At 32.8% G+C, this 14567-nt stretch overlaps 1 protein-coding gene across 3 annotated transcripts in view; it reads left to right on the top strand.

Moving 5' to 3' along the window:
* LOC143054337 (mutS protein homolog 5-like) overlaps window positions 1-4550 on the top strand; it is a 42333-nt gene extending 37783 nt beyond the window's left edge. For all 3 annotated transcript variants that reach the window (XM_076227332.1, XM_076227323.1, XM_076227341.1), the window contains exons 23-28: window positions 301-450; window positions 956-1030; window positions 1325-1468; window positions 1850-1987; window positions 2574-2647; window positions 3030-4550. In XM_076227332.1, coding sequence (XP_076083447.1) covers window positions 301-450; window positions 956-1030; window positions 1325-1468; window positions 1850-1987; window positions 2574-2647; window positions 3030-3135 — 687 coding nt within the window. In that variant the 3' untranslated portion in view covers window positions 3136-4550. The remainder of the gene's footprint in view (window positions 1-300; window positions 451-955; window positions 1031-1324; window positions 1469-1849; window positions 1988-2573; window positions 2648-3029) is intronic.
* The last annotated feature ends 10017 nt before the right edge of the window (window positions 4551-14567 follow it).

Genomic DNA, 14567 nt, shown 5'->3' with positions numbered 1-14567 from the left:
TAATCATTTACAGGACTTAACATACTGGATATAGCTGATGTTCTTATGCCTTTTAAAAAATAAAAAATACTTTGTTATTTGATCTAGTGATATGTATATTCAAATATAAATGCAGTTTTTAGAAAGCGTTAACTTTCAATATTTTGTAAGCAAAGTGACAGAGAAAAATAATACACGGCACAAATATGGTGTTGAAGATGGTGAAACTTGAGTGAAATTTGTTTTAACATTACAAAATCTGAAATACTTTGAAACTTAGCTAAACCTTTAAATAGAAATTGCAAATTTGACATTCTACAGGTAGCAGTGATAGTATACATGGCCCATATAGGTAGCTTTGTCCCAGCAGAGTCAGCATCAATTGGACCTATAGAAAGAATATACACTAGAATACAGTCCCTGGACAGTGTGTCTGTTGGACTGTCAACATTTATGATTGACATCAACCAGGTATTTTATTTTTTCATCAAAGGATGAAATTATATACCGGTAGGTAAAGTATGGGACTAAGCAATTTTGACATCCTTTACTAATTATTTGACTTATGCATTCATAAAAAAACAATAGTTTTAGCTATCAAACCAATATTAATATGACACAAAATAATCATTATAAAGAACATTTTTGATGGACTTGTCAAACAAAATTTGAGAATGACATTCTTTTCTGATTTACTAGTAGAACATTCAGATATGCTGGTGTCAAAAACCAATTCTATGTATGGCAGCAAAATGCTGATCAAGAGTCTGTTGTTAGTAAAACAGAAATAAAGTCCGGAGAGAGAGGTTGAATATTTGTAGTATGCAGCAGATTTCTAAATTAACTTTTTTAAGGCTTTATCTGAGGTCCTGATTAGTTGATAGGATTCCTATATATAGCAATCAATTTCATCTATTTAGTTAATGTTTTGTGATGCAAAAACTAAATGTGAATTAGTATGTATTTTATTTTACAGATGTCACAGGCTTTGAAGAGGGCCACAGAGAGTAGTTTAATTATTATTGATGAGTTTGGTAAAGGCACAGAAATGGTAAGTAAAATGGCCTGCTGTTTTGATAAAAATGGAAAAACTTGTATGGAGATGACTGAATGTGAAAAAAAAATCCCTTTTTGAATCTGGCAGGAAATTGTATATAATTTTTCTTAAAAGAGTATGATTAGTGATTTTACATCCCTTTTAATTTCTAACATGCTGCCAATTTCATTTCCTAGAATTTCCTGGAATTTTACATTCACACCTTAAGAATCCAAATAAGTATATTAAAAATTAATTTATTCTTATTGGTAATTGTCATAACTAGGAATTTTTGTTTTACTGTATTAGGTGGATGGGATGTCCTTATTGTGTGGATGTCTAACTTATTGGTTAGAGATGGGAAAGCGTTGTCCACATGTATTTGTATGTACACACTTCCACAGTTTGATCAACCAACATTTACTACCAAATACTCCAAAGATTAAATACATGGTGAGTATATAGAGTTATTTTCCAAAGAACAACTTGTACAGAATAAGTACATTATCAGAAGTTGCTATGGACAGTATTATTTTCGACTAATATCTCAACAGCTTATACAAAAGTGATAATTCTAATGTTTTCCAATCCTTATAAAACTTTGACATTTAATACTATATTTATAACTTTTCCATATATATATATATATATATATATATATATATATATATATATATATATGTAAAAGTAAAATAGTTTATTGTTTATTTGTGTTGTGAATCTGACTTTGCACTTAACTTTTCAAATCTTGCTATTCATAAGCAAAACAAAATCACATGTAGAAATATAAATGATTTTTGGACCATTTACTGTATTTTTTCCCTATTTATTCAGACATTAGAAACTGTTCATGATGGAGAAGAGTTACTGTTCCTGTATCATTTAGTAGCGGGTCATACAAACTCTAGTTATGCGAGCCATATAGCCCTACAAGCTGGACTGCCACAAGAAATAGTAAAACGTGGAACTGAGGTATGATACAGGGGAGAACCATGAAAGGTTGATGTGTAATATATAACCTACCTGAAGAAATAGTTGTTTTATATTTATGGGTTAAAGCATTCAGAAAATAATATAATATATAGAATAGGGGCTATAGAAAAGGTAAGAATAATCAGAGCATTCTTTACAATGCATATATTTTATACAACTGGGTCAATATGTGCAATTGATTTTAGGTAGGCGGTACCATTTGTTATTCCTACATACTTGGATATGTATGGTGGCCCCTATATAGCTGATACATTTTGTAATATATGGTTTCTATTTTACTTCTGGAATATGAGGTAAATTTACCGTAATTACTACAATGTTTCTTATTCTATGGCCCTCTGCACTTCAAGGCACCACAAGTGGTATATCAAATCTTTTGTCTCCATAATCTTAGAAATAATGTTGCTCATATTTTTGGGTAAAAACAAATACGTTGATGTACTCAATTCAGGCATGTAGTGAATACATAGAATGTTCAGTGTGTATGCCAGATGGTATCTAGTCAAACAGGAAAACAATTTTGTAGACTTGCAAATACAATTTTATTAAAATACTTTTGTTGCAGGTATCCAAGCTGATTAGACAAAACAAACCAATAGAGAAAGTGGATACTGAGGGCACTGATACACAGTATAAAAGGTAGTTTAGACTCTGGTATGAAACAAAAAGAAAATTTGTAAACTGTGTTTAAACTGTATCTATTCATTCAATACTTTTTATAAAATTCCACTCCTTTACCAATTGCTTCTTCGAATCTAACAAACCATTAGGGTTATAACTTCTTTCCCACATAAATTGATATTTATTTGAAGGATTATTACCATCATTTAATAAACTCTGTTATTTAAAGTTCTACAATCAATAAACATGAAATATGGATTTGATTTAGAAACATTCACAGCATCTGATAGTACATATTAATAATAATAAAAAAAAGATAGTCAGGGTAGGGGTATTGTATCAAAATTGATTTCTGTTGTTTGTACAACCATTTTGTAATATTGATTTTTTTTTTTTTTAGGAGTAAAATGATAGTAGACAGATTTTTAGAGTTGGATCTGGAAAATGGTGATCTTATTTCTTTCCTTTCAAATGTAGTGTTACCAATTAGTGAAGGACAAATATGATGGGTTGATTTAGATTTATTGTGAACTGTAATAGCAAAACTTGATGATATCAATTTTTTATATAATGTGAGTTATAAATATTAATTATGCATTACTTATAATATATTGTCTGCTTCTCCGGACTTTATGTTACAAAAAATATCAACTGATAGCTCCCATTTATTGAGGTCATGAAAATATAATAATATATTCTTATTGTACATGTTGTAAGTGTTTTAATTTCCTGTTATATTGCAAATTCAAAAAGTAGGAGACTCCCAATTTAAAAACATGATGTGTGTTCAACAATTTACAAAATTTCCCCCTTGTCATTTCATTTTTAATCACAGAAATAAAATGGAATACTTTACTAATTTTAGATTACACAACCATATAGAGCAATGGTTGGTAGATCATGGTCAAAAACAGTTGTTAGAATAATGTGTTGTATTAAATACCTACTATCTAAAATACAAATGTCTAATGAACATTTCCATTCAAAAATTTAAGTAAAGTGTACAATCTATTTTTCCTTAAATTCCCAAATTTATTTGGTATTTTGAAAAACCCCAAGATAAAAATTAAAGATTCTATAGATAGGAAGAAAAGGGAAAGCTGTGAATGGATCTTCAAATAAGATTTTCATGGCCCCGCAACAAAGTTGTCGGTGCCATATAGTTTTACCCTTGTCCGAAATTCTGTAATTCCGAAATTCCGTCATTCTGCAACAAACCATTATACAGAGTTTTTTTTCTAAACAGCTTCAGATATTGGGCTGATTTTTGGTATGTAAGTTAACCATGATGATTCACAAATCAAGTTCAAGTTTCAATCCGCTCCATTAATTTTTGCTGAAATTTCGGGCTTTGGACTTTGAGAAATTGTTGAAAATCACAGTAATACAGACTTTTTTTCTAAACGCCTTTAGATATTGGGCTGATTTTTGGTATGTGAGTTACAGGTCAAGTTTAAGTTTCATTCCACTCCATTAATTTTTGCCGAAATAACGCGCTTTGGACTCTGAGAAATTGTTGAAAATCACAGTTAGACAGACTTTTTTTTCTTAACGCCTTCAGATATTGGGCTGATTTTTGGTATGAGAGTTCACCAAGATGAGTTACAGGTCAAGTTTAAGTTTTGTTCCGCTCTGCTAACTTTTGCTGAAATAACTGGCTTTGGACTTTGATAAATTATTGAAAATCACAGTTATACGGAAATTGTTTTCTATACGCCTCCAGATTTTGAGCTGAATTTTGATATGTGAGACTTCCATCATGTTTGTGTCCACATGTGTTTATATTGAAATTGCAGATTTTCAACATTTTTTGGACAGGGCCATTCGTGTCGCTTTGACACATCTAGTTTTTTTATGTTCATTTTGATGATATATTGTATATTGAAGGTATGAAATTTCAATAAATAGATTAATCAATTAATTTGTAATTTTATTGTATTAATGTGATTTGCTATGTTCAAAGTTTTGACACTGAAACAGGACATATGATGTCATACTAGTATAAGACACTGAAACAGGACAAGTATAATCAGAAGTCACAGAATTTATAATTGACAAAATAAGAGAGTTGCCCATAAGAGAAATAAGTTGAACAACTCCTAAGATGGGATTTTGCTTGATATTAACTCCCCTTATTGTGCTTGATATCAACTCCCCTTATGGAATTTGAATAGTAATAATAAACTTGTCGCAGGCATGCTTATTATTATATAGAAATTAAATAACTCAAGTTGATATTAAGGGATACCCAGTTCTCACTTGTTATGAAACCTATAATTATTCACCTTTGTAAGTTTGAAACATGTTATACAAGAGGAAGAGCCACGGTTTAATCAACAGTGAGTGTAATTGTTCGTAACTAAAAAAAAATGAAAAGTAATAATTTCTAACAATTTGAAGCCAATAAGGATACTGTTACCTGTCAAGGGGCCCTTCACCACCTTAATTATCCACTGCATACATGTATAAAAGCAGCATTTTATTGATACATACAATAAAAAGATATAGAACTGTACACCTTGCAATAAACAATGCCTATAATGATATTTCTAATTAATTAAAAAATATTGGCGGGTTTGAAAAGATGCCAATGTGTTTGATCAGCCACTTCATTTTTAGCTCACCTGACCCAAAGGGCCAAGTGAGCTTTTCCCATCACTTTGCGTCCGTCGTCTTTAACTTTTACAAAAATCTTCTCCTCTGAAACTACTGGGCCAAATTAAACCAAACTTTGCTACAATCATCATTGGGGTATCTAGTTTAAAAAATGTGTCCGGTGACCCGGCCAACCAACCAAGATGGCCGCCATGGCTAAAAATAGAACATAGGGGAAAAATGCAGTTTTTGGCTTATAACTCAAAAACCAAAGCATTTAGAGCAAATCTGTCAGACTTAAAATTGTTTATCAGGTCAAGATCTATCTGCCCTGAAATTTTCAGATGAATCGGACAACCCTTTGTTGGGTTGCTGCCCCTGAATTGGTAATTTTAAGGAAATTTTCCTGTTTTTGGTTATTATCTTGAATATTATTATAGATAGAGATAAACTGTAAACAGCAATAATGTTCAGCAAAGTAAGATTTACAAATAAGTCAACATGACTGAAATGGTCAGTTGACCCCTTTAGGAGTTATTGCCCTTTATAGTCAATTTTTAACCATTTTTCGTAAATCTTGGTAATCTTTTACAAAAATCTTCTCCTCTGAAACTACTGGACCAAATTAAACCAAACTTGGCCACAATCATCATTGGGGTATCTAGTTTAAAAAATGTGTGGCGTGACCCGGCCAACCAACCAAGATGGCCGCCACGGCTAAAAATAGAACATAGGGGTAAAATTCAGTTTTTTGGCTTATAACTCAAAAAACCAAAGCATTTAAAGTAAATCTGACAGAAGTAAAATTATTTATCAGGTCAAGATCTATCTGCCCTGAAATTTTCAGATGAATCGGACAACCCGTTGTTGGGTTGCTGCCCCTGAATTGGTAATTTTAAGGAAATTTTGCTGTTTTTAGCTCACCTGGCCCAAAGGGCCAAGTGAGCTTTTCTCATCACTTGGCGTCTGTCGTCCGTCGTTAGCTTTTATAAAAATCTTCTCCTCTGAAACTACTGGGCCAAATTTAACCAAACTTGGCCACAATCATCATTGGGGTATCTAGTTCAAAAAGTGTGTCCGGTGACCCCGCTTACAAACCAAGATGGCCGCCATGGCTAAAAATAGAACATGGGGGTAAAATGCAGTTTTTGGCTTATAACTCAAAAACCAAAGCATTTAGAGCAAATCTGACAAAGGGTAAAATTGTTTATCAGGTCAAGATCTATCTGCCTGGAAATTTTAAGATGAATCGGACAACCCGTTGTTGGTTTGCTGCCCCTAAATTGGTAATTTTAAGGAAATTTTACTGTTTTGGGTTATAATCTTGAATATTATTATAGATAGAGATAAACTGTAAACAGCAATAATGTACAGCAAAGTAAGATTTACAAATAAGTCAACATGACTGGAATGGTCAATTGACCCCTAAGGAGTTATGTCCTTTATAGTCAATTTTTAACAATTTTCATAAAATTTGTTAATTTTTACTAACATTTTCCACTGAAACCACTGGGCCAAGTTCATTTTAGATAGAAATAATTGTAAGCAGCAAGAATGTTCAGTAAAGTAAGATGTACAAACACATCACCATCACCAAAACACAATTTTGTCATGAATCCATCTGTGTCCTTTGTTTCATATTCACATAGACCAAGGTGAGCGACACAGGCTCTTTAGAGCCTCTAGTTAATAATATGAGTACTATAAATTCAGAAATTATTGTGTTCATTTATTTCTTCATTATTTTGTGTGTAATGGTTGATAAGATAAGAACATTGGGTTAACAGAATTGATTAGATTAATTTGTGTCAGGATTTGCCATGTTAGGATGAAGGACAAACTGCTGCTTCTGCCCAGTGGTTATTGTGATTGTTTATCCATGGACAAAGTGTCTAAAACTCTGGGGATGCTGCACACAGTCAGAATTAAATAATGGGTTCCAAGTATTACAATATAAATGCCCTAACATATTTTTAGGGGCATTTGTAAAGAATAGCAAAAACATGTTAAGTTTTTAACAAAGTAATTTTAAACCTGGAGGACAGTGTACTCAAACATCTAATTTTTTATTTTTAGCTCACCTGGCCCAAAGGGCCAAGTGAGCTTTTCTCATCACTTTGCGTCAGCCGGTGTCGTTCGTCGTACAAAAATCTTCTCCTCTGAAACTACTGGACCAAATTAAACCAAACTTGGCCACAATCATCATTTGGGTATCTAGTCTAAAAATTGTGTCTCGTGACCCGGCCAACCAACCAAGATGACTGCTATGGCTAAAAATAGAACATAGGAGTAAAATGCAGTTTTTGGCTTATAGCTCAAAAACCAAAGCTTTTAGAGCAAATCTGACATGGGGGGTAAAATTGTTTATCAGGTGAAGATCTATCTGCCCTGAAATTTTCAGATGAATCGGACAACCTGTTGTTAGGTTGCTGCCCCTGAACTGGTAATTTTAAGGAAATTTTGCCGTTTTTTGTTATTATCTTGAATATTATTATAGATAGAGATAAACTGTACACAGCAATAATATACAGGAAAGTAAGACCTAAAAATAAGTCAACATGACCAAAATGGCCAGTTGACCCCCTAAGGAGTTATTGTCCTTTATAGTCAATTTTTAATAATTTTCATAAAATTTGTAAATTTTTACTAACATTTTCCACTGAAACTACTGGGCCAAGTTCATTATAAATAGAGATAATTGTAAGCAGCAAGAATGTTCAGTAAAGTAAGATGTACAAACACATCACCATCACCAAAACACAATTTTGTCATGAATCCATCTGCGTCCTGTGTTTAATATTCACATAGACCGAGGTGAGCGACACAGGCTCTTTAGAGCCTCTAGTTTTCAAAATGCAGTTATTTCTTGAATTACTATTTATATTCCCCGACTTCTTGGTAAAAGAGGGTTGAACAACAGTTGTAATAAGTCACATAAAGTGGTTAGAATAGTACATATATTTAGTCATTAATAGTACATTTTTCAGGTTTGACATTCATCAAATATAGGCACCATTTTCTTTTTAGTGTGATACCAAAGATAACTTACAAGTCCATTCTATACCAACCATACATAATCAATAATAATATGATACATATATAATAAAAATTATGTGCAATTTAAAACTGTCTGTATCACTAAGGTCATGTTTGACTAGACAGAAAACAAATCTGTTGCAAAAAAAAAACAATCTGTGTCGAAATTCTGCTCTTCCCCTTAAATCTGCATCCACTTGTATAGCAATTCCTACTACTATTTCCTGATAGAGTATTATGAGCTTATAGCATAGATATTGCCCATTTTTTTGTTTCTAAATATTCCCATGCCAAATCTGGCTGTCTTCGATTAAAAAAACTGAGCCCCTTATGACAAGCTAGCTATCTACTATTCTATTCCACATTAGTAGCATTTGCTGATAGTCATTTAGGTGAGAGACTTTCGAAAGCCTTGAAAAACTTGGGGGGAAAATGCCAATTATTGAGTCCATTTGCTAGTTCCTTGATTATTAGTATTATCTCTCATCGGATATTACTATTATAACTCCATGATTGGATTGAATACTGCTGGGGCTTCCACACGAGGTATAATGTGTAACTATAGATGGAAATCAGTCCTGGATGTCAATGACACATTTTTACAGTTGTAACATACCATTGACGCATGTTTTAAGTTGTAATATGTCACTGACAAAGATTTCTAGTTCGTATTTATTTAGCAGTGACATAGGTTTATAGTTTGTTTTGGTCAATGACACAGGTGTATAGTTGGTAGATGTCAATGAAACTGGTTTATAATTTACGGTAAATTAAAAGACACAGGTTCAGGGTTGATAGATGTCAATAACCATGTTTTAAGTTAATTTGTGTCAATAGGACATGTTTATAGTTGGAAGTTCATGGTTGATAAATGTCAATGACACAGATTTATAGTTGGTAGATGTCAATGACACAGGTTTCTAGTAGGTATATGTCAAACACGCAGATTTATAGTTGGTAGATGTCAATAACACAGGTTTTTAGTTGGAAGATGTCAATGAAACAGGTTTCTAGTTGATATATGTCAATGACACAGGTTTCTAGTTGGTATATGTCATTAACACAGGTTTCTAGTTGGTAGATGTCATTAACACAGGTTTCTCGTTGGTGTATGTCTCAACACAGGTTTCTAGTTGGTAGATGTAATTAATTCAGGTTTCTAGTTGGTAGATGTCAATGACACATGTTTCTAGTTGGTATATGTCATTAACACCGGTTTCTCGTTGGTGTATGTCATTAACACAGGTTTCTAGTTGGTAGATGTCAATGACGCAGATGTATAGTTGGTATATGTCATTAACACAGGCTTCTAGTTAGTAGATGTTATTAACACAAGTATCTAGTTTGTAGATGTCATTAACAAAGGTTTCTAGTTGGAAGATGTCAATGACACAGGTTTCTCGTTAGTGTATGTCATTAACACAGGTTTCTAGTTGGTAAATGTCATTAACACGGGTTTCTCGTTGGTGTATGTCATTAACACAGGTTTCTAGTTAGTAGATGTTATTAACACAGGTTGCTAGTTGGTAGATGTCATTAACACAGGTTTCTAGTTGGAAGATGTCAATGACACAGGTTTCTCGTTGGTGTATGTCATTAACACAGGTTTCTAGTTGGAAGATGTCAATGACACAGGTTTCTCGTTGGTATATGTCATTAACACAGGTTTCTAGTTGGTAGATGTCATTAACACAGGTTTCTAGTTGGTATATGTCAAAGACGCAGGGTTCTCGTTGGTGTATGTCATTAACACAGGTTTCTAGTTGGTAGATGTCAATGACACAAGTTTCTAGTTGGTAGATGTCACTAACACAGGTTTCTAGTTGGAAGATGTCAATGACACATATTTAAGTTTATTTGTGTCAATAGGACATGTTTAAAGTTGAAGTTCATGGTTGATAAATATCAATGACACAGATTTATAGTTTGTGGATGTCAATGACACAGCTTTCTAGTTGGTAGATGTCAAGGACGCAGATTTATAGTTGGTAGATGTCAATAACACAGGTTTTTAGTTGGAAGATGTCAATGACACAGGTTTTTAGTTGGTATATGTCATTAACACAGGTTTCTAGTTGGTAGATGTCATAAATTCAGGTTTCTAGTTAGTAGATGTCAATTACACAGTTTTCTAGTTGGTAGATGAGGGGGGCAAGGGGTTTAACTGTTATGCTGTTATGGGGCAATTTAATTCTTTGTTATCTGTTATTTTGAAAATATATTTACTGTTAGCTGTTATTGAAAATTGGAGTGTTAGCATTTTTTTTTGACAGCCAATATTCGGTAGAAATTGAAGATCATTGGACATTGGGGTCTACCACTACTAATATGTTTGTCCCGTATTCAGAGAAGGATTCCATTAACATTTACCCATCACAGAAGTGAGGTCCAGGACAATTCAAGTATATCTTATGATTATCCTTTGTAATAAATTCCATTTTTTTATGAATGTGTATTTAGAATTATCTTAATTTTTTGTATGAGAATAATGTTCCTTGTTTCCCGTACGAACATATTAAATTAAAAATAATTCTTTATATGACAGAAAGGAAAACATATGGCCAGGAATATCTGACAAGGATCTCAATTAAGGACTAGGTCCTAACAACCAGTTAACCTTTTATATAATATGGTACATAGACTCAGCTCTGATTCTTTTCAAAGCAGAACCAAATGCATTGTACAATGAAAGTTCCAACCATGTACTTGGGTCCGAAGCTGCACATAACTCATTATAAACAAAGATTTCTTTTGTTTCAAGCCATTGTTTCCCTACTTAACTATGTATTCTACTTACTAGTACACTTGGTACAATGAAAAACCTCAGCTGATAAAAAATTGTTCAAATAAGGCCTTTGAAAATAGTGGAATAAATTGCTTTTGGAGTGTCAAAATTCGTTCGAAGTACTTGATAAATTGCATGCTTATAATTGGTGCTTTTGATTTTGCTACCCTATATACCACTTTGCCTGATAGTCTTATTAAGAAAAATTCACACACTTCTTTAAAGGTCATTTAGAAAAAGTCGGAATATTCAAACTCTTTTAGGTCATTTTTTTTATTAGCAAGAAAGGGAGCTTCAGTCAATATATATAAACAATACACCAACGTTTTATGAGAACTGCTGAAAGCATTTTAGAGTTATTTTTGAAAACTAGAAAATACCACCTTTTTCTAATGAATAAAATCCCTTAACTCAATAACATAAAATCTAAAATTAATAAAAATCGAAAGGGAGTTTACAACAATAGATATAAACATTTCAGCAAAGTTTCATGAGAACTGCTGAAAACATTTTTGTGTTAATGTCTGAAAACTGGAAAATACCCCCTTTTTAATTAATAAAACCAGTTAACTCGGAAACGTAAAATCTAAAATTTATAGAAATTGAAAGTGACCTCATGTTAATAGATATAAACAATTCACCAAAATTCCTTGCTTTGTGAAAGCATTTTTGAGATATTATCAGAAAACTCAAAAAAACACCAATTTTATTGAATAAAAACCCATTACCCAGAAACTTAAAATCTAAAATTTATAAAAAAAAAAGGAAAAAAAGGAGCTCACGTCAATAGATATAAACAATTTCCCAAAGTTTAATGCAAATTGGTTAAAGAGTTTTTGAGTTAATACCGACATGTTGACGACAGACGGACAACAGTATACCAATTTTTATCATCGGTATAAGGACATCATTCGTAAATATAGCTCAACATGCAGACTTCTTATACGTTCAGGTATTTCACATCCAATTTTTTATGGAAATATTCTTTATAAAGCACAAAGGTGTCAGTATTCACCTCAAAAACTAACAAAACCTTTGAATAGACTTATTAAGAAGGGATATAGTTATGATACTGTTGTCAGGTCATTAAAGATTGCATATTTTGGCGTTAATATTGATTCACTTATAGGGTCTTTGCATCGGAACTAAACACATTTATTCAAAAACCAGTTGTTGGCATGACACGGGTTATGTTCTTCTCATATATGTGATGATGGTATGATACTAAACCCCTAACGGGAAGGATTGTGCCTGATGTTCATATGATGAAATCATAATCTTTCAGTCAGTTTAATCGAAGTCTGGAGCTGGCATGTCAGTTAACTGCTAGTAGTCTGTTGTTATTTATGTATTATTGTCATTTTGTTTATTTTCTTTGGTTACATCTTCTGACATCAGACTCGGACATCTCTTGGACTGAATTTTAATGTGCGTATTGTCATGCGTTTACTTTTCTACATTGGCTAGAGGTATAGGGGGAGGGTTGAGATCTCACAAACATGTTTAACCCCGCCGAATTTTTGCGCCTGTCCCAAGTCAGGAGCCTCTGGCCTTTGTTAGTCTTGTATTATTTTAATTTTAGTTTCTTGTGTACAATTTGGAAATTAGTATGGCGTTCATTATCACTGAACTAGTATATATTTGTTTAGGGCCAGCTGAAGGACGCCTCCGGGTGCGGGAATTTCTCGCTACATTGAAGACCTGTTGGTGACCTTCTGCTGTTCTTTTTTCTATGGTCGGGTTGTTGTCTCTCTGGCACTTTCCCCATTTCCATTCTCAATTTCATAATACGTTCCGTAAACGAGCGTATAAAAAAATATTAAAATATATTGAGTAGTAATTTAAACACATTCTAGATACATAAATTAATACTAAAAACATAGTCATAGAAAATGGAATGCATTACAAAGGATTATATCCGCAATAAGAAATACTGATTTGTCAAAGACTGAATTATATTAATATTTCATTTACTGTTATCTGTTTTTGTCCATTTTAATTCCTTGTTATCTGTTATGAGCCAAATCAATTTGCTGTTTTGCTGTTATTGGGACCCCCCTTGCCCCCCCCCCCCGTAGATGTCATTAGCACCGGTTTCTCGTTGGTGTATGTCATTAACACAGGTTTCTCGTTGGTATATGTCATTAACACAGGTTTTTAGTTGGTAAATGTCATTAACACAGGTTTCTAGTTAGTAGATGTTATTAACACAGGTTTCTAGTTGGAAGATGTTAATGACACTGGTTTCTCGTTGGTATATGTCATTAACACAGGTTTCTAGTTGGTAGATGTCATTAACACAGGTTTCTAGTTGGTAGATGTCATTAACACAGGTTTATAGTTGGTAGATGTCAATGACACAGGTTTCTAGTTAGTAGATGTTATTAACACAGGTTTCTAGTTGGAAGATGTTAATGACACTGGTTTCTCGTTGGTATATGTCATTAACACAGGTTTCTAGTTGGTAGATGTAATTAACACAGGTTTCTAGTTGGTAGATGTCATTAACACAGGTTTCTAGTTGACAGATGTCATTAACACAGATTTATAGTTGGTATATGTCAATTACACAGATATTTAGTTGGTAGATGTCATTGACACATGTTTCTAGTTGATAGATGTTATTGACACAGGTTTCTAGTTGGTAGATGTCATTAACACAGGTTTCTTGTTGGTAGATGTCATTGACACATGTTCTTAGTTGATAGATGTCATTAACACAGGTTTCTAGTTGGTAGATGTCATTAACACAGGTTTCTAGTTGGTAGATGTCATTAACACAGGTTTCTAGTTGGATGATGTCATTGAAACAGATTTATAATTGGCAGTAATGACACCAGTTTCAAGTTAGTATATGTCAAATAACGGAACAGGTTTCTAGTTGGTAGTTGTCAACGACACATATTTATAATTGATAGTTGTCAATAACGCAGATTGGTAGTTGTCAATAACACAGTTCTATAGCTGTTACATTTCAATGACACATATTTATAATTGTTTGTTGTTAATAACAAAGATCTTTAGTTGTTACATGTCAATGACAAATATTAATAATTGGTAGTTGTTAATAACGCAGATCGATAGTTGTTACATGTCAATGACACATATTTTTAATTGGTAGTTGTTAATAACACAGATCTATAGTTGGTACATGTCAATGACTTAGGTTTATAGTTGGTAGATGTAAATGGCATAGATTTATAGTTGGTACATGTCAATGACACAGGTTTATAGTTGAAAGCTGTCAATGACACATATGTATGGTTAGTAGACATTAAATGGCACAGGTTTTTAGTTTGAAACTTTCTATATATATTCTCCTTTCTTGAATACTAGTTAGTATTACGCCTGTTTTTTTTCCCCTGGACAGATATTTTGCCTTGTTGTTTGACGTGTTTGATATAAATGTTAAAGTTGGTGTTGTTTCAGTTGTCAATTCATTAAAGAGTTATCTGGAATGAAATCGGGGCTAATCGCTTTATACGGATTTATGCTACATAAAAGTTAAGCGCAATATTTTGA

Source organism: Mytilus galloprovincialis, chromosome 1 (assembly GCF_965363235.1).
Source record: "Mytilus galloprovincialis chromosome 1, xbMytGall1.hap1.1, whole genome shotgun sequence".
NCBI lineage: Eukaryota > Metazoa > Mollusca > Bivalvia > Mytilida > Mytilidae > Mytilus > Mytilus galloprovincialis.
This window is presented reverse-complemented; position numbering and strand designations above follow the sequence as displayed.